The 20,895-nt window shown below is 34.1% G+C and overlaps 1 protein-coding gene across 16 annotated transcripts in view; it reads left to right on the top strand.

Annotated features, from left to right (window-relative positions):
- TRDN (triadin) overlaps window positions 1-20,895 on the top strand; it is a 373,567-nt gene that overhangs the window by 262,256 nt on the left and 90,416 nt on the right. For 15 of the 16 annotated variants that reach the window (XR_014147926.1, XM_081828915.1, XM_081828916.1 and 12 more), the window contains 2 exons: window positions 12,442-12,492; window positions 17,967-18,017. Coding sequence is in view for 15 of the 16 variants with exons in the window: in XM_081828915.1 (XP_081685041.1) it covers window positions 12,442-12,492; window positions 17,967-18,017 (102 nt within the window). In the remaining variant the exon portion in view is untranslated. Of the gene's footprint in view, window positions 1-12,441; window positions 12,493-17,966; window positions 18,018-19,887; window positions 20,753-20,895 lie in introns of those variants that run through there. The other variant, XM_081828918.1, reaches the window with a different exon arrangement.

The following is a 20,895-nucleotide window of genomic DNA, read 5'->3' as shown; positions in this document are numbered from 1 at the left end:
CAAATTTCTTTTGCCAATACTTAATATAATTTCATAATTTTAAAATAATGAAAGTATGTATTCTTGATATTATCTACGTCTTAATTTCAGGTTTATAGTTCTTTAAGACATCCTTAAATATGAGGGCACCTGGGTGGCTCAGTTGGTTAAGCCCATCACTGTTGATCTCAGCTCAGGTCTTCATCTCAGGGTCATGAGTTCAAGCCCTGCATTGAGTTCAAACCCCATGTTGGGTTCCACTTAAAAAAAACCCAAAAACCAGAAAAACACACATCCTTAAATCTGGAAGAGTCTGTTTCCATGCTCTTCATAGTGAAATTCTCTTACAAATCCTATTTTTCTTCATATATAATCTCAATTACCATCACCAGGATTTGGCATGTAAAAACAACTTTTAATTATTTAACATAAATACTTGAAGATTAAAATTTTGTTCACCAGTAAGAAAAATCAACTTTGTTCCTTTGACATTCTAGGCTAGATTATATAAAGGATTGTGGAAATGCATTGTAGTGTTTACCATACAGCACACCAAGAAAATGCCTCCTCACGAGCTCAAGAACATCAAGCTGCTAATTATGCCTTTTTTTCTTTTAATATTTCGTTCTGCTCCTGCTATTATCCTGAAGCCACATATGGATTGGATTTTTTTTCCCTCCGAAATCTTTAATAGGAAGTATATTATAAGCTACTATGTTACAAAACAAAGGTTGTTTCCTGAGGTTTTCTTTTTCTTTTTATTGACTTTTTTTCTTTCATTTATAAATCAATTTTCTATTAAAGATCTGTTTAGGAAAAAAAAATTGGCATATACTGCCTTGAATAAAATTGTATAAAAACCAATTGTTATGCTACATCTTATAACAAATTAATGGAGGTTAGCTCCATTCTTTAAAAATCAAATTGCAAGAAATCATATGAAATCATTAGCCCCACATAAAAATGCATTGTTACTTTCTTCTTGATGTAAATGAAATTATACATTTTTAGGTCAAATAATTTCAGGAATGAACATGAAAATTTTATCAACATTCTACTTAAAATTTACCTGTGTCTCATTGACTATTACTGCCCCAATTTTTCATAGAATGATAATGTAGTATAAACTGATTGAAAAGCAATTCTTAAAAAAAAAGAAAATTTAATTCAGATCTTCTTTAGAATTATAAAATGGCAAAATGTAAGTTAAGAAATTTTTTTCATTATTATGACTTGCAAAGTTTGGGTTTTATTTCACTTCATTCTTATACTAGAATAAAGATACTAGTCAGATAAGCCATACAAAGCATCTATATTGTCCTTAAAACTCTTGGCAATAAAAATCATGATGAACAATTCTTAACTTGGAGTTAGCACTTGTATTGTTGGTCCTTGAAAAAAAAACTGAGGAAAGCTAATGGTAATCAAAAATATTAACCTGTTTGAACAGTAGAGTATAGGGCTATCTCAAAATAACACATAAAGCTTAGTTTACCTTTCCCATAATTTATTCTGTGACATTAGGCTAGTTACCTGCCTTATCTAGCCTCCTTTATAAGCCAAGACTATTTCACTATGCAATTGCTAAAGGAGCTATCAGTCATAATATTGTCTAATTCTCATTTGTAAAAATTGTCTCCTATGACTGAGGCATTTCCACTTTGCCCCAAATTCTGAAGATAGACTTATTTTTCTGAATGCAAGGACAATTTGTACAAAAATATATACCCGAAAGCCAGATTCAAATTCTAAAATGAAAATGTTTAAAAATGTTTTGTAAATCTACTAAGTGGAATTGTATTATTTGAAGTATTTACTCTGTTTAATTCAAAATATACACATAAATCACACTTAAGAATCAACAAGTATATCTCTGGAGCAAAGCATGCTATTGAATATTTAATTAAATGACATGAAGATTCTCTAAATATGATTTAACCATAAGTATCAGTAACAATGGCACATAGGATATAGAAATTATGCCTTTGACACACATGCAAAAAAGAAATTGTAAAAGATGAAACAGAAGATGTTGTCTCTGGAGACAGGAGGATGTGGTTAACACAACTATGGCTGGCTTCAGTTTGGGACTATTTCCAAACAAGATGACAATGACTCTCTATGTATTTAGTCAGTTTAGTATGTATAATATTCTTTTATGAACAAAACTTTATTAACTACATTGGCATAAAACCAGAAAGAATATTTGGATTTAGCATCTTCAAAGACTGTCACTGGAAGGATATAAATTTAAAATCTTTAGTAGGATACTGTAGGTCCCTTCACCACCAATCCTCAGTGTGACTTTCAAGCTTTTGCTCACTGCTTCTTCTCTACTTTGTATATCCAGCAATCCAGCCACATGAACTTTCACACTCCATGGTTTGCTTATGTTGTTCCTTATGCTGGAGCTGTCTTTCCAATTCTTCTTTGGTGACAAACTTCTTATCCAGTTTCAGAATCCACTACCTTTGCCAGTGCTTCTGTGAAATCTTTTCTCATTCCTTCAGGTAGGGTTTGTCAATCCATATGCTATGGGCCCAGATCTCTGTGTATGTGTCTCTATGATCTATGTAGATGCATTCTGGCATTAACTGAACTCAATACAACCATTTGTGCTTTTTCAGCTCCCAGCACAAAAGAGGCACTGAATAAATGTTTACTGAATACATTGAGTTTATCTTTTTAAAATATAAAAATGAATCCTCCTTTTAAAATACTGTTCCCCAGTGAAGGAACCGAAATGAAGGTCCTTGTTTTGCAGGGGATCACTTTGTCACACTAATAAGCCCTGTAGAAGGAGATTTTCTAGTTTTTTTGTTTTTTTTTTTAATGGCATTAGCTTTTGTTTTACTTCAACTAAATCCCTTTTGAGAGTCTTGGACTTCAATTTTCTTTTACATGTACATATATATCACAAAGTTTAAAGTACTGATAGACAAGAACTTTCTTAAAAAAATCAAGGAAATCTAAAATATAATCAAATCAAATCAAACAATGAACTTAAAAAATTACACTATGAACAAGTGGGATTTATTCCAGTATGCAAAGCTGGTTCAACATTTGAAAAATCAATTAATATAATCCATCACATCAACAAGTTAAAGAAGAAACACATGATCTTATCAATATACAGAAAATCATTTGACAGAATCTAACATCCATTCATTATTAAAACCCCCAGCAAACTAGGAATAGAGCAGAATTTCCTTAACTCAATAAAGAATACCTACAGAAAACCTACAACTAACATCAGACTTAATGACAAACAGAAGCTTTCCCCCTAAGATATGAAAAATTGCAAGGATGTCCCCTCTCACCACCTCTATTCAACATTGTACTAGAAGTACTAGTTAATGCAATAAGACAAGAAAGGGAAATAAAAATTTACCAATTAGGAAGGAGGAAATAAAACTGGTTTTGTTCACATATGATATGTGTCTGTGTAGAAAATCTCAAAGAATCAAGAAAAACCTCCTGGAATTAGTAAGTAATTATAGCAAGGCTTCAGGATACAAGGTTAATACACACAAGTAAATTGCTCTTTTATAAGGCAGCAATAAAAAATCAGAATGAACAAAATTAAAAATGCAATACCATTTACATTAGGAATAACAAAAGAAATATTTAGATTTAATTATAAAAAGATATTTATAAGATTTATATGAGAACTACAAAACTCAAATAAAAAAATAAAAGAACCAAATAATTGAGAATTATTCCATGGTCATGGGTAGGCAGACTCAAAATTGTTAAGATGTCAATTTTTCATCTATAGATTCAATGCAATCATAATAAAAATCACAGTGAATATTGACAAACTGATATTGTGGCTATGAACAAACTTATTATACAGTTTATATGGAAAAAGAAAAGACCCAAAATAGCTAAGACAATGGAAGAACAAAGTTGGAGGACTGACACTACTACATCAACTGTATATAAAGCTAGAACAATCAACACAGCATGGTGTTGCTGAAATAATAGACTAATAGATCAATGGAACAGAATAATCCAGCAATAGACCCACAAAAAAAATAGTCAACTAATCTTTGACACAGAAGCAAAAAAGATTCAATAGAGAAAATATAGTCTTCTCAACAAGCAGTGGTGGAACAATTGGACACCCACAAGCAAAGAAGAAGAAGTAGAGGGAGGAGAAGAAGAAGAAGAAGAAGAAGAAGAAGAAGAAGAAGAAAAAGAAAGAAGAAGAAGAAGAAGAAATAACAGCATCAGCTAGGCACAGACTCTACACACTTCTCAAAAAATAAACTCAAAGTGGATCATAGATCTAAATGTAAAATGGTAAAACTCCTAGAGGATAACATAAGAAAATCTAGGTGGCCTTGGCTTTTGGCAATGGCTTTTTAGGTACAACATCCGGGCACAATCCATGAATGAAAAATTCATAAGTTGGACTTCATCAAAATTAAACAATTCTGTTCTTCAGAAGATACTGTCATAAAAATTTGAAGACAAGACAGAATGAGAAAAAATGTTTATAAAATACATATCTGATAAAGGACTTTTATCCAAAAAACACAAAGAACTCTTAAAACTCAATAATAGGAAGAAGAACAGTTCGTTTTAAAAATTGGCACAAGATCTGAACAGATACTTTACCAAAGAAGATATACAGATGACAAAAAAAAAGCATATGAAAAGATGTTCAACATCGGGACGCCTGGGTGGCTCAGTCGGTTAAGCGTCTGCCTTCAGCTCAGGTCATGATCCCAGGGTCCTGGGATCGAGTTCCGTATCGGGCTCCCTGCTCTGCGGGGAGCCTGCTTCTCCCTCTGCCTCTGCCTCTCTCTCTCTCTATCTCTCATGAATAAATAAATAAAATCTTTAAAAAAAAAAAGATGTTCAACATCATACATCATTAGGAAATGGCAAATTAAAATAATAAAATGCCACTACGTACCTATTAGAAGGGCTAAAATCCAAAACACTAATAACATCAAATGTTGGGTAGTATGTGGAACAACAGGAACTCCCATTCATTGTTGGAGGGAATACAAAATAGTACAGCCACTTTGGAAAACAGTTTGGTGGTTTCTTATAAAACTAAATGTACTCTTACCATACAATCCAGCAATCTTAGTATATACCCAAATGACTTAAAAACTTATATCCATACAAAACCTGCAAACAAACATTTATACCTGCTTTATTCATAGTTGCTAAAATTTGAAACCAAATACACTCTTCTATAGGTGAATAGATCATTAAACTCTGTTACATCAATACAATGCTACTTTTTACAGTACTAAAAATGCATGAGCTATCAAGTCATAGAAAGACCTAGAGGAAATTTACATTCTATTTCTTTTTTTTTTTTTAAAGATTTTATTTATTTATTTGAGACAGAGAGAATGAGAGACAGAGAGCATGAGAGGGAGGAGGGTCAGAGGGAGAAGCAGACTCCCTGCCGAGCAGAGAGCCCGATGCGGGACTTGATCCCGGGACTCCAGGATCATGACCTGAGTCGAAGGCAGTCGCTTAACCAACTGAGCCACCCAGGCGCCCCTACATTCTATTTCTAAGTGAAAAAAAATCCAATCTTAAAAGTCTTCTTATTGTATAACCCCAACTACATGATATTCTAGAAAAGGTAAAACTATGGAGATGGTATAAAGTTCAGTGGTTGTTCGGGGTTTTGGAGGAGGGAGGGATGAATCAGTGGAACACAGGGAATTTTTAGGTCAATGAAACTAATAGTAGATGTATGTCATTTAATTTCTCAAAATCAATAGAATGACCAAAATGAACAATGAATCTTAATGTAAACTGTGGACTTTGGTTTGGTAATGATGTATCAATATTGGTTTATCGATTGTAACAAATGTATCATGCTAGTAAGAGATGTTGATGATAAGGGAGGCTGTGTGTGTTAGGGGTGGGGGTATGTGGGAACCCTGTATACTTTCCACTCAATTTTGCTACAAACCTTAACCTGTTCTAAAAATCATTGAAGTTAATTAATTTTAAATAAGTATATGAATCTGAAAGAATTAGTTCACTAGGTAAATTTCAAAGTACTACATTTTGAAATTCTATACCATGAGTAATGGGAGGATTCATAAAAAACCCTCTTTACTTTTTATTATATTAATAATTTTTAAGTTAACATTTTTCTTATATTCAATTATAATTCTTCAAAATTTTTGTATCATCTCATAAAATAAGTTTTATATTTGAAAGCTTAAACAATAATGAGACTAATTCCCAAGATCTCATATAAATGTGTCTGTACAAGAGTAGTTCTAATTATGAAACAAAGTTCAAAACACAATATAAACTATGGATAATGAATATTATTGTAGTTAAAATATACTTAAAATGAATAGATGATTAGCAATTATTACAAACATTGACATAAGTATATGCATATAAGTGTGTGACATTTTCCAACTTTGGTAATTCACCATCCAAAATTTCTTAGATAACAAAAAGTACAATGCTAGATTGAAACTTCCAGAAAAAAAAAATGCTAGGTAAATATTAGGTTGAAATATATGCTTTTATTGACGATGAAAACTGTCAAATACCAGCAATTTGATTTTACTTTGATAACTTAGCTAGGTTAGGATTGCAAATTCGGGCAATAACTAACCACAGAAGATGATTGTAATGATTATTAGGCTTTTTGTAAATAATGAAGAGCAATTTTCCTAATAAAATGTGGTCCGCACAAAATTGACAAATTTATTAATTTATTCAACAAATAATATTGAATTCTTAGTATGTGTCAGATGACATGGTCTGGCTTCAAGAAGTATTGGGAAGGCTATGGCAGACTAGTAGTTATGGAGAACAATTGATGTGATGTAGTGATGCAAACATGTTCACTATTCATTCTAAGGGGGCATCTGACACGCTATCTAGTTTATAATCCACTATTCTCTTAGCGCATAGTGTAGCAGTTTAACTCTACTTTTGTAGTTTGATAGTCTGGGTTCAGGTTTCCCACTACTGTTTAGTAGCTCTGACCTTGGGCAAGTTTTTGCCTCTTAGCCTCTGCTGTCAATCTATGAAATGTAGATAATACCTAACTCGCTGGAATGAGTGAGAAATTAAAGAGTTTTGTCTTAGTCAGCTCGAGGTTGCTACAATAAAAGTAGCACAGACAGGGTGGCTTGAACAGAAATTTATTTATCACAGTTCTGGAGACTGGGGGGTCCAAGATTAAAGTGCCAGTCAATTTGGTTCCTGGTAAGAGTCCTCTTCCTGGTTTGCAGACAGATGCCCTCCTACTATATACCTGATATAGTAGAGAGAGAGAGAAGAGAAAGACAGAGACAGAGCTCAGCTATCTCTTATCTCTTTTACAAGGGTACTATCCCACTCACAAGGACTCTAACCTCATGACCTAATCATTTTCCAGAGCCCCACCTGCAAATACCATCACATTGGGTTTTAGGCTTCAACATATGAATTTTGGAGGGACACAAACATTCAGTTCATAGCAAGATCATATGTAAAATGCCTAAGGATATAAAATAACACTTCATCATTTATGTGAATACAGGAATGACCAAAACCTAGTTTTGCCAGCCGCCAAGCAAATTATAGTCCTGTGATAATATATTTTCTTGAAACAAACATGGGAACTTTGGCATCCTGGTTGGAACATAATTACATGAGAAAAATTTCATGGCTAATAAAGTTTTCTATGAAAAACAAAATCTTTTAGAGTAGATTTAGGGCTCAGTAGCTAATTCTGTGCTACGATGTCCTAGTTTATCTCAGCCCCCAGATATATAAAGAGTGCTTATTTTCCTTTTTTAAATCATTGCATATTGCTGATCTTTCCAAAAGAGCTGGGCAGAGTTGAACTAAAATGACTAAAATGCACCCCACTGAGGTACTCTTCAGAATTCCAATCAGTATTCTGATTATTACTGTGTAACGAGGACCAGAACATAAAGGCATGTGCAAAGAGTCCACTCTGCAGCCAAGCTACACAGCCTAAAATCATCATAATTACAAAGTTCAATCAGAATTTAAAGGGAAGGGATATTTAGATGATTTCAGGAGAGTCCCTCAACTAAGATAATTTGAAAAACTATGCTATTATAGAGAAGAGCTTGTCAAAAGGACTAGAATACTGAATCCATTGGACAAGACTTTCTCCCCATTGTGATTGCAAGATGCATATTGAACAAGTTCTGTATTTGTTAGTTGTTTTGAAGTCTTATGCTGTGGTCTATGTCAGAGTTTTAATATACTAACACAGCCCAGCTTGTTTAGTAATGCAAGGAAGCTCTTCAGAAGTGTATTTATAGTATTATATAGTTGGTGTTTTCTGAGCTCACTAACTCTTCCCACTCTGTATTGATTATGTAGCTTAACTTTCAAATATTCTAATTTGCCTTATTACAATATCTTGAGGAATACCTCACCATAGTCTCCAAGCCCTGACAGCGTTGTCCAGATGTCATTCAAGCAAATTTTATATTATGCTTTTTAATTATCTGTCTGATTAGAGGTAGATGATAATATTGGTTACATCATATATTCTTTTTTAAATAAAATGTAAAGGCTAAGAAAGAAATGCAATGAAGTTTCCAAGGTTAAAACAAAAAAGATACCAACATGTAAATATAATTGAATTGGAAACATTTTTAATTAAGGATTTTTAAACAGATATTTAGAGAAAAACATTTTAAAATGTTACAATTATGTGCGTCAAGTGCTTTAGCCCATGGAATAGGGAATGATTAAATGTATCATTAGGACAAAGAGAAAGTTAAAGATAGCTTCTGACCAAGTCATACTTAATTACAAAGTTAATGGACAGTGTCCCAGTAAAATTAAATTCTGACAACATCTTTTAAGAAGCATTCAAAATTATTATTAAATAAACATCAATATATTATATTTTCCTTCATGGAATTACAAGCACAGCATTTTAAACCATTTAGAGAACTTGAGAATCCTTTTCTCTGTATTGATTTATAAAATTTATATTTTGGAGTTTGGAAAAATATTAAATTCTATAAAATGCCTTTTCTAAAATTTTTCTGATTGTCAAAATTATGTCCAAACGAACAGAAAACAATAACAGATGCATGTAAAGCACTCACATATTAAATATTAAAAAAATCCATGCACTTAGCCACAATTAAATCACTTTGGGAACAATATATTATCACTTTAGGGAGCAAGAGAAATGTCATGAAACAATTTTAATATTTTTGATGCTATGTGATGTATATTAGTAGTCATATCCAGAAAATTATCAAGTACTATTAAACGTATAAATAGAGCTCTCCTGTGGTTCTTTAAAGCTAGTCTTTCCATCAGAAGAAAAATCCAAAAAGTTTGATACATTGATCTTATTCATTATGCTCATGAAAAAATATCTCAAATCAGCAGACATCTTGTCTCTACAAAAGAGGTAAAAAGACAGTTTTTAAAATGACATTTCTAAACACCTCATTAAAGCTAGCTGGGTAAGAAAGGTTAAACATTTTGAGTTTGATTCTTTTCACAGCCAGGAGGCTTAAATTGCCTGATGATTCTGTTAGGCTTTTTAAACCTTCCAGTTTCAGTTTCTTTTTAAAATTTAGCTATATGTGATATTCACATCAAACCATGATGCTCCAACAGAAACATTTTTAATATCTTAATGTCACTAATAATAAATTGATATTGAACTTGGTCATTCAGAGCAATGAAAAATAAATAGCAGTCAGATCAAAGATATTCTTAATTGTACTATTTCCTTTAAACACATTGCCTGGGGTTCAAAATATTTATGTTTGTGCTAAGGAAAAACTCTAGTGCTGATTTCCTCCTTATAAGAGTGTCCATTATTTTAGTCTTTTGTTTTGCCTGTTTCATGGGCATTAAAAAAAAAAATTCTTCTAGAAGAAAACACTGTTGTTATAGATACATTTTATCTTCTACAGGACCATGTTAGAAGAAAAAGCAAATGCTATTTTCTTTTTTTTTTAAAGATTTATTTATTTATTTGAGAGAGCGAGAATGAGAGAGAGAGAGCACATGAGTGGGGGAGGGTCAGAGGGAGAAGCAGGCTCCTCGCTGAGCAGGGAGCCCGATGCAGGACTCGATCCCGGGACTCCGGGATCATGACCTGAGCCGAAGGCAGTCGCTTAACCAACTGAGCCACCCAGGCGCCCGCAAATGCTATTTTCTATTTTTAATCTTGATTAGATATATTCAGTCCCTTAACTTAAAAAAATCTGGGCCTTGGACACCTGGGTGGCTCAGTCAATTAAGCATCTGACTCTTGGTTTTGGCTCAGGTTATGATCTCAGGGTCGTGAGATCTGCCTTTGTACTTGGCGTGGAGTCAGCTTGAGATTCTCTCTCCCTCTGCTCCTCCTGCTCGTGCTCTTTCTCTCTCTGTAGGAGAAATAAATAAATATTAAAAAAATTCCTGGCATTATTGAAATTGAATATGTTCCTCTTAACACAAATAATTTTTATCTAGTAAATTATTTAAAACTTGACTTGCATTACTGTTTTGATCAGTTTGTGTGATTTTAAAACATTTGGCAATAGCTAATCAAAATGTATAAGATTAAGTTTATTAGTCCAATATGTGAATGATATTTCAGTATAGGCAAATTATATAAGATTGGATTTGAAATATACAAGTAAAACATTATAACCCATCAGTCTTTTTTTTTTTTAATTTGCATGTATTATGAAGAACATAATTTTTAACGTTCTGGCTTATTTTGCCTTTGTATACTTAGTTTATTCAGGAAGTCAAGTCAGTATGTGTAAACAAAGTAATAAGATTTGTTTGGGGCATTCAAAATTCATGTTATTGATTATATTGTTAGTTTCCATTTATCAATGAGACTGCAGGTTGCTTTGCTTCTGCAACACTTGCATATAATCTGCACTTTACCTGTACTTCCAACTATTTGCTAGACATTTCCTTTTGGGGTATCTTGTTGACACATGAAACATAATACATTCAAAACAAAGATGATATTTTTCTCCAAACGCTTCTATTTCTTACATTTCATATCTCAATTGATGGCAGATTATCCTTGTACATGTGAAACATGTACAAACTCCAGAAGCTATCCTCAGCATTTTAAAAATCTGTTTTACATCTTACATCCAGTTATATTGTTAAATTGGCATTTCCTGACTAGTGAGATTCTACTCAACGTAGGAGCCTAAACCCAAATGGCATCTTCTCAGTGAAAACCTTCCCAATTATAAAATAGAGCTATTAATCATTTCTCTGTTATCTATAGAGCTCCACTGGAGAACTTACCACATGCCACAATATTTTGCTATTTATTAGCTGATGGTTTCAAATGCTGTTTCTGTGTACAGACCACTCCAAAATGTAGTGGTATATTTTACACAGCCAATTTTACTGTGCTCATGATTAAGAGGGTCAGGAATTTAGGAGGGATCACCTAGGCAGTTTTTATTTGGGTATCTCATATGATTGCAGTCAAATGTAGGCTTAGGCTGTAGTCATCTAAAGTAATCATCTGCTGGATGTCTGAGATGCTTCACTCACTTAGATGGCTAGCAGCTGTTGGCTGGAGGCTCAGCGGGAGCTATTGACTGGGCTGTGTGTATGTAGCTTTTCTAGCATGGTGGTATTAGTTGGAGTACTTGGTGGCAGTCAGGTTCCTCAGAGCTGTTGTCCCTGGAGAAGCAGGTGGAAACTGCTTGGCTTTCATGATTAATCCAGGAAGTCACACAGCATAACTTCCATTGTATTCTGTTGGTTACAGGTGACTCACACAGCCAAACTGACAGAGGACCAGCTCAAGCGTCTCCATTATCTCTTCTGTCCTTCTAAAATGTGACTTTCTCTCCCTTTTATCTATGTCTATCTAAATCCTCTCCATTTTCAAGGTCTGCCTCAATACCACCTGCCAAACTTGTCCTGACCTCATCATTCAGCTAGGAGAGCCAGGGCCTTTGTGGTTGAGTTCAGAGAAATATCAGTTCAAATCCCAGTCCTCCTGTCTGAGCCACGTGACCTTGGAAAAGTTACTTAATCCCTTTATGTGAAAAGCAGAAGTAATAACAGGATCTACCTACCTTACAAGGTTGCCATGAACGTTGAATGGCCAAACAGTAGAGAACATTCCCTATGACAGATAGTGAATAGACAATGTTAGCTACCATTGTTATATCGTCTTTCCTCAAAGCCTATAGCATTTTATTTGTACCTTTAGTGTGTCTATCAATCTATCCAATTGTGATAATAATTCATGGGCTTATTTTGTATCTTTTGCATATTTAGTCAATGTTTTACAGGCAACTTACCAGTAGACATGTCTGTCTTGAATACCAACTCAGAACCACTCTGAGTCATTAAGCCTCAGAAAAAACAAAAACAAAAACAAAACAAAAAACATGAAGAAACTTGCAGGTTGTTTTTTTTTTTTTTTTTTTTTTTTTTCCTGTGATTCCTTGTAACTTTTTCTCCCCATGATTCCTCTTGCAGAAATTAAAAAAGAAAAATCCAGGACGACTTCTTCAGTTTTGAAGGATAAAGGTAATAGAGTCAATTTAACATAACACTAGAAATTTATTAGCAAAAATATCTGGACGAGTCCGTAGTAACCTAGAGTCATCTCCTTCACAGATGGGTGAGCCCAAACTGCTCAGGTCACACTCATATATTTGAAAACTTGTATTTATTGACTTATCCCTCTTTCTTCCAGTTCACTATGACTTAAAAAGTGCTCTGAATACAATTTCCAAAAGAAAGGATTTTCCTTAAATAATGAAAAGAGTAAAAAACAAAGTTAGAAGGGAAGTAAAACTATGGAAAGAACTTGCATCCATGTGCTCTGATTCCCTCTTTTCTATCCATTCACAAAATACATATTTAGTGCAGAATCATCTCTGGAGAAATATGGCCAAGCAAGTAACAGGGAGGAAGACTCAGGAATTGAAGTGCTCAATTGTTCTTTTCAAAGACTCTTAGTCCAGTTTGGTCTGCTTGAGTCTTGTCAGGTTCTTTGTTGCTGTAAATGAGCAAGCCATTCTTATTTAAATTTTGTGATCTCAGTCTTTGGAATGGACTGGATTTCCTTCCTGTTTATCTGAATCCCAGGCGTTTTTTAATACTAATGTTCACATAAAACATCAATCCTTCTCAGTCTACTTCAACTTTCACTGAACCCACTTGTCTAAATTCACAAACATATATTTATAATCTAATATATATATACACACATATATGTTTTGTATTATTTAATTGAAATGCCACCTATGTAAGCATCAAGAGCTAATGTTATTCATGTTAATTTTTTATGTGGACTGATAAGTACCACATTCAATAATTACTGCATCTAGTATACAGTAATCGGAACATGTGCTCACTAGACACCGGGAGTACAAGAAAGGCATGGTCTACGCCCTCATGGAATTTACAGTGTTAATTCCATAATTAATTAAAACAGTAAGAATTACAGAAGGGATACACAGGATGCTGTAAGAGGCTGTAAGCGGGGATTCTAATCAAGTCTGGGGAAGCAGAGGAGGCTTTCCTGAAGAAGTGATATTTAAATTCAAGTAAGAAGGATGAGGAATTAGCCAGGCCCAAGTGTAAGAATTGTTTGAGAGAAGAACTGAAGCAGGGCATCTGCTCTTTGCTAGGCACATTGATATCTACTTTATACATTTTGCTTCAGTAAGTTGTGCTTGAAATCTCAATTGTTTTATAAACGAGGAAGCTGAGGCATAGATGTATAATGTAAGCTACTCGGTATCCCATTGTGGCTAAGAGGTGAAGGCAAAAATCAAAGTCAAGTCTTTCAGACACTAAAGTTCATCACAGATACTGCTTGCTCCTTAAAATAGGGTTCTTATATTTGTATTCTTCAGAGCAATTTTGCTTTGAGGGTAGAGTTCATTACCTAAGTTTGGAAAATCCATTTGACACCGATACATTGGCTCTGCATATAGAAAAATAGTCTTTGTCCCTTTGTTATTGGGGAAGTCTCCCCTTAATTCCCACAGAAGAGTTTAGTCTACTCTTTCTCCAGTGATTATCTGACTTTGAGAGAGACTCCTTCTCATTCTCTTCTCTCATTTTATCTGACAATTAACGAGAACACTGTCCTTTGCATGAGAACTAAAGGTGTCATTGAAAGATACTACCAGGAAAATCCAAATATATGTATGTCTACTTACATACACATATACGTATATGATTTGCAAACCATAATTTGCACGAGGTAAACCTTCCCCCCTTCTAATGTAGTATGAGATACATTTATTTTGGTCCACAGTTACGCCACAGGAATATTTGGACCATATATTATTGTTTGCAATAAAAGCAGCTCAAAAGAAAGGTTGGAGCTTACCTCCAAAGCTACCTTTGAGGCATTGATGATTATCAAAAATTTCAACTACTACTTAAAGACCTCACTTGTACCAAAGCTTAAACTAGTCGGAAATGGTAGTTGTAAAAATCTGTCTTGGAAAATATTATCTGGGAGATTTAAATCCACACCGACCACTAAGTAGACTCCTGTAATTTCTATTTTTGTTGTTATTGTTATTAATGCACAATTGCAGGCAATTTTCTAGTGAATACTTTTCCCTCAATGTTAAATTCTGTACTATTTGCAAGATGTTTCCACAGTCACTAGAAAATAATGTATACAAAGGTTCACTGCCTATGATTATTGATTTAGAACTATTTCAAGTGCACCTCTTTTCTTGCTCAACTGTGTTAATGCTGTCAAATGTCTTTGTTATACATTAGATATTATTTTAGAAGAAATTTATTGCCATCTTTCCTTTATTTTCTGAATATAATTTATCATTACAAAAAAAATCAAAGAAAAAATTTGCAGTGTTACCTGTAAGATGTCAGGGACATTAAAAACCTCTGCAATAATACTGTTTTTGGAGAAGCTCTTTGAAGCCTGCTGCTGAGGTGTGGCAGAATCAGACTGAAGCAATTCCACTTGCAAAAAAGCCACTTAGTGCATTGGAGTCACTGTATTTTGTGAGTTCTTTCTATTAAGCAGCTAAAAGGTGGCCTACATTTGCCAGTCTCTCACCGATTCCACTTGCATGTACACATTAGAATCCATACTGAAGCAATGCTAGAACTCATAAAACCAGGATTATTACACAGAAATCATTAGGGGCCACATTTATTGGGAATTTGATGACCATGAGTAACTTAGGCATTTGGAGAAACATCATTAGGCTGCGTCTTGTTTTAAGAAGCTATAGAGAGGTCTAGGGATGATTGTTCCAAACAAAGAGAGCAGGGGAAAGACACATCCTTCTGGCTTTTGCTACTGGTTCAGCTACTGACTTCCCTCGGCCACTGGACTCACGTAAGTCCTGCCAACACACCTGCCAGAGCAGAGCCCTGCTCGTGGGGCTTTAACCACCCAGAAACCTGACAATCCCATGAGCCACCCCTGTTATTGGTTGTCTTCCTTGTGACATCCACCCTATCTTATTGCCACTTGTTCTAACAACTGGTCTGATTTATCTGAGGATGTAAGATTCACCCATGGACTCAGGTACTACAGACCGAACCCAAACAAGGCAACAAAGGGATTCATTAATTTCTCCTCTACTGGAATGCAACAGTGGCAGCCTTAGCCTCCTCTGGTATTGAAGTAATATGATGGACATTTGAATTATTTTCTAGTTTTGTGACCCAGGCCTGTGTATGTTTGGATCTAATACCAGAGGCTTCTCAGCGGAGCTTGTTTTTCCTTATATTCTGATGCTCAGGACCATGCACCTGATGATCGCCCAGTTTCTGGCTTCGACAAGCTTTCTCTTGCCCATTCCCACCTGTACAAACAAAAGCTTGAGCTCAGCACGAAGGAAGTTGTCTGAGGACTTTGAAACTGATCCCCAGTGATGTATACTTCATCGTGGACACTCGCCCTAGCTTATTCCTGCCTTTGTCCGGAGGCAGGTTAGGGGGATTAAAAACCTGAAACCATTTTCCTATTCCTTTGTGATTTTTTTTCTCCATCACAACCTCTTTGCTCAGATTACTTTGAGAATTCTAATTTATATCTAAGCACCTTTAAATACATTCTAGATCTTGATAATCAAGATTCATAAGCTTACCTGTAGGCTCTTGTACAAACACAAGGAAACTACCATATTTGTGAAATCGCACACAAAAAGTGCTCTCCAATGCTTTGCTCCCGACAAACAATACAGATGACTTAAAAATACCTTAATAGCTGACCCAAGCCAACAATATAGCTATCCCTCCTAATATAGAAGTACAGAATTTCCATATAACACTCTCCACAGTTTTGGTCAGCTTTGATATCCTGCTCCCTTCCTAAAGGTCCAGCCTGTGGACTTCCTAAATCAGATCAAAACCCCTTGAAGTCAAAAAGGACACTGAGAGGAAATGAGCTGTAGGAAAGTCCATGCAGGAGAAGATCCAGCCTGAGAGCAGAAAGCGTCTTCCCATTATCGAGCTTTGAAATAAAAATCACTTCTATTTTCTGAGAGCTTTCTCCATATTTGAGGTGATGAGTTTATGACTTTCAAATACATTATAAAATTACATCTGTTATTCTACTTCTTCCTTCTTTCTCCACCGATATCAAAGCAGTCTTGTGGGTCCTCTGCCTCAGCCTTGGATTTTATAACTAATCTCATGCAAACATATACGTTTAACTGATTTAAAACAACATGCTGTATCTTGAATTCTCAAGTTCCAAGCATACACTCCCCCACCCCACTAGGGATCTGTCCCCACCATCACTTCTCATTTCACAATACATTATTTTTTTTTTGGTTTAACCAGGAAATGCAAAAGCAATAAATTACCCCCATTAGCTTGAAAAAAGTTAATGAAGCTTCTCAGTCTGTTTATTCAATCCATGGCTCTTGATTTCATCTTCAGATGCTGAAATATAGAAAAAAAAATAGGCCCTACTTATACTTAGCACGTTAAATGGCAATATGGACTTTTCCTTGCCACCAAATCCATTTAAAAATATTCTGCCAACATATGGATATTTAAGGCTGTAGCTTATCTACCAAGAAAATCTTGCTTTGAGGGACACAGCTTTTTCAGTAGGACTCCTAACTCCATTCATGACCCTGTCCACAGTCACCTGGATTCAGTTCTAAGTGATTGCTTGAGTGGAATATCCATTCACAAGCGCCACCATCATATGCTGCATTCCCACCCCAACCCATAAGGTGGGAATAGAACAGACGGCTGGTAGGATAGATTTTTTTTTCCTTTCCTTCCTTTCTCACTGCATTAAAAGCCATTTTTGTCAGCGAAATGGACACTGAGATACAATGTTGCAGAGAAGGCAGAAAACTGGTTTATCTTTTATATAGACTGTGGACGAAGCATGATGCTGTTCAAGACATCACTCATTTATATGTCTGGAACCCATGATATGATTAGAATCAATTTGTATTTGAACCTGGTAGAATAAATGAAGTTTTATTTTGTTTTAACTAAGGACCACGTTTTTAAGATGTTGGGAGTTTGTGGATAAAATTGTCCTTGTATTTTATTTCAGTCTTATTCTTGAAATTAGTTTGACTTGAGTCTGATGACTAAAGCACTACATTTCCATAACAGATGCAGGGTTTTCCATTTGTTTATTTTATAAAAAATTACATAGCCTGAAAGAAATAAACTAAGCTAATGCTGATTATAACAGTTTTGGGAGACTTCTAGAAGCTGTATGTTTTTAAAAATTACAGCTAAAATAAGTTCCTATCCCCCCAAAAGCCCATTCTCTTAAATGAACAAATAGATTGTAACTCACTCAAAAATTTACATTTCTTTTAAGTGAAAATGAGCAGAGGATGGCTTGTTGTACTCTATACTGTTGTTTCCTTGTCTCTGTATGATTAAAATCAATTTTGAAGGAAAACATCATGTAATTTCCACCCAGGTTCACCTTACTGATAGCTTACTGACTCCACTATATATGTGTTCTCAAATTCTTTTATGTTGGCTTCAAATAAATGCTCAATGTTTCTTTCCAGAGCCTGTTAAGGGGAAAGAAGTGAAAGTTCCAGTTTCCCTAAAGGAAAAAGGTAATATTGTATAATGAAATGTAAAAACACATTGACCTGCTTACTGCATATTCAGTTATTTGCAACCAAGTAATATATCATTTATTTTTCAGGCTTTTAAAACTATAACTTTCATATGCCCTTGTATATTTTTGAACAAAGGAGAAAGGACTATTTTCTATCATAAAATTCTAAATTGTACTATGAAACAACAAAGACAAGAGTAGCTATGTCAGAAATACCATGGAAGCTTTTTAAAATGCATATGTTATTCTGATTCCACAAGTCTGTAGTGGAAAAATGTGCATTTTATAAATATCCCAAGGTGAATCTTATAAGGAATAGCTATGGAAACCAAAGATTTAAGATAAAAATACTTAAAATTTCTCAGTGATAGCTTGCCATTCTGTTAAGTTCGGATACAATAAAACTAAACAAATTTTATAGCTAGGAGGAACTTAGAGATAAACTATAGTCCAATACCCTCATCTTATAGATAAATAAAACTGGAATAGTCAAGAAGTTTTTCAAAGTTATTGTAATTTGAAATAGAGCCAGCATAAAAATTTGATCTTCTTAATCAAGCACTATAATAATGCACCCTAGTGCATTCCCATTATACTAGGCTCAAAGTAATGTGGATTCTGACATGCTATACACCAAGTTATGTCCCCTAAAACAAAAGTAAATATGCTAAGTCCAATGTAATATATTTAGTTTCTAATTAACTCCAGTACATTCTATGGGCATGGTATCATACTCAGAATTAGCTAATATTCCTTGTTGTCAAGATGAACCAGTGAAACCATGAAGTATACCTACTATATTGAATATTAGAACCTGTTTCTACATTTACCTGAGGAGAAGGTCTACAGGAATAATTAGCCAATTAATGCACAGGGACATAGTGGTAAAAATCCCAACTTACTGGCAGTATTTTATTAAAAGGAAAGAAACTTTTGGTGAACTTGTAACACATGTGTTGGAGTTGGGAGAGTTATGGGAGAGCTGGGGGAGGGGAAAGCTGACAGAAGAATCAGTCAGAGAAATGAAGGGCGCATGGAGAGTCTTCATTAGTCAGTGTAGCAATGTATAAAAAACATACCCTTAAGTAATATTTTTCTAACTTTGCAATTAATTTTAAATTAAACAAAATTGCTATTTAATGAAACACAAGAGCACAACATGATTTTTTTCTCAGCCCATAGATGTACTTGATTTTTTTAAAAAGTATTTTAAAGCAACGTAGACTTCAAACCTATTAAGGAATTTATGTTTCACTTTAGAAATGTATTATCATATCTGAAACTTTATCATCATTTATGATAGTAGTTATTTTGGTGCTATATACAACTTTATGCTATTCTGGTATAATATGAAAATTTGAATATTTTGCCCTGTAAGAGAATTCTTACGTGTAATGTTAAATGTCAGTAGATAGCAAAATGTAGCTACATATTAAAGAATGAATTAATTGTGAAGACTGACATTCCTATGGATTTACCTAAACACTACTAATTCATTTTCAAGAAACTCTAGATTTCTTCGGCATGATCTGATTGGTGATTAGAATGGACAGTTACATCACAATCTAAGTTGAAATGATTTGATGCCATTAAATAATTTAATCATTTAATGATCCTATTATTCCTTTGCCAATCTAAAACAAATATAAAAAAAATGAGGAACAGACAAACATTGCAAATTTGCACATTTTTTATTAAGGAAGTTCAGTTCAAAAAGATTCCCCTAGAAGAAATGCATGTGGAATATATACATATGAACGAAAAATAGTTCAGGTTTCCACCAAAATCACTTGATGTGCGTTTTAGTCTTTGATCCCTGGACATATATACTTAAGAGCTTCCTTTCTTTTTTTCCCTCATTCCAGGTATCCTTTTTTCATCATCCTGTACCATATGGTCAGTGTAGCATGAGCCGGTTCATGGTCACAGATAATGGACCATGTGGTGGAAAATAATTTTGGAAAAGATACATATTTTTAATATTATACCCCTATTTCATGAATGCTGAATTTTTGTTATTGCACCATTTTCTTCCTGATTTTTAATGACAAGTATGTATAGACAAGGGATGGTTTGCATAAAAAGTCAATTAAATGCAGTCACCAGAACAATTATTTTATTTTATTGAAGTATAATTGACATACAATATCTTACTAGTTTCACATGTACATCATGATGATTCAATATTTTTATACATTATGAAATGATCCCCCGATAAGTCTAGTTACTGTCTGTCACCATACAAAGTTATTACAATATTATTGACCATATCTCCTATACTGTACACTACATCCCCATAACTTACTTATTTTATAACTGGAAGTTTGTATCTCTTAACCCTCTTCACCTATTTCGCTCTTCCCCCACCTCTGTTAATCAACAATTTGTTTCCTATATTTATGAGACTATTTCTGTCTTGTTTTTTAGATTCCACATATAAGTGAAATTATATGGTATTTGTCTTTCTCTGACTTATTTCACTTAGCAGAGTACCTTCTAGGTCCATACATGCTGTTGAAAATGGCAAGATTTCATTCTTTTTTGTGGCTGAGTAAAGCCCATTGTTTATATATGGTTAGAGTAGGATTTGAGATAAAAAGAGAACAAATCTGAGCAGAAAAGATAAATTTCACACTGGGAAAATGTATTGCAATGCATATAATGAACAAAGCATAAAGAATCACATTATACTTTGTAAATCTACAGATTAATAAAAACAGAAGAAACACACCTGAAATGCCAAATTTGTTGACTTTTATTTATTTTAAACATAGCTAATTGAACAAACAACCAAAAACTAATTTTATAATCACTGAAACATGTGGGTAAGATTTGTAATTTTTAATCAGGACTGAATAATGTAACTTATTTCC

The sequence above is a fragment of the Leptonychotes weddellii genome, chromosome 8, assembly GCF_054177405.1.
Source record: "Leptonychotes weddellii isolate Sample4059 chromosome 8, ASM5417740v2, whole genome shotgun sequence".
Classification (NCBI taxonomy): domain Eukaryota; kingdom Metazoa; phylum Chordata; class Mammalia; order Carnivora; family Phocidae; genus Leptonychotes; species Leptonychotes weddellii.
Note: the sequence above shows the minus strand (reverse complement) of the source record. Positions and strands in the feature narration are given on the sequence as shown.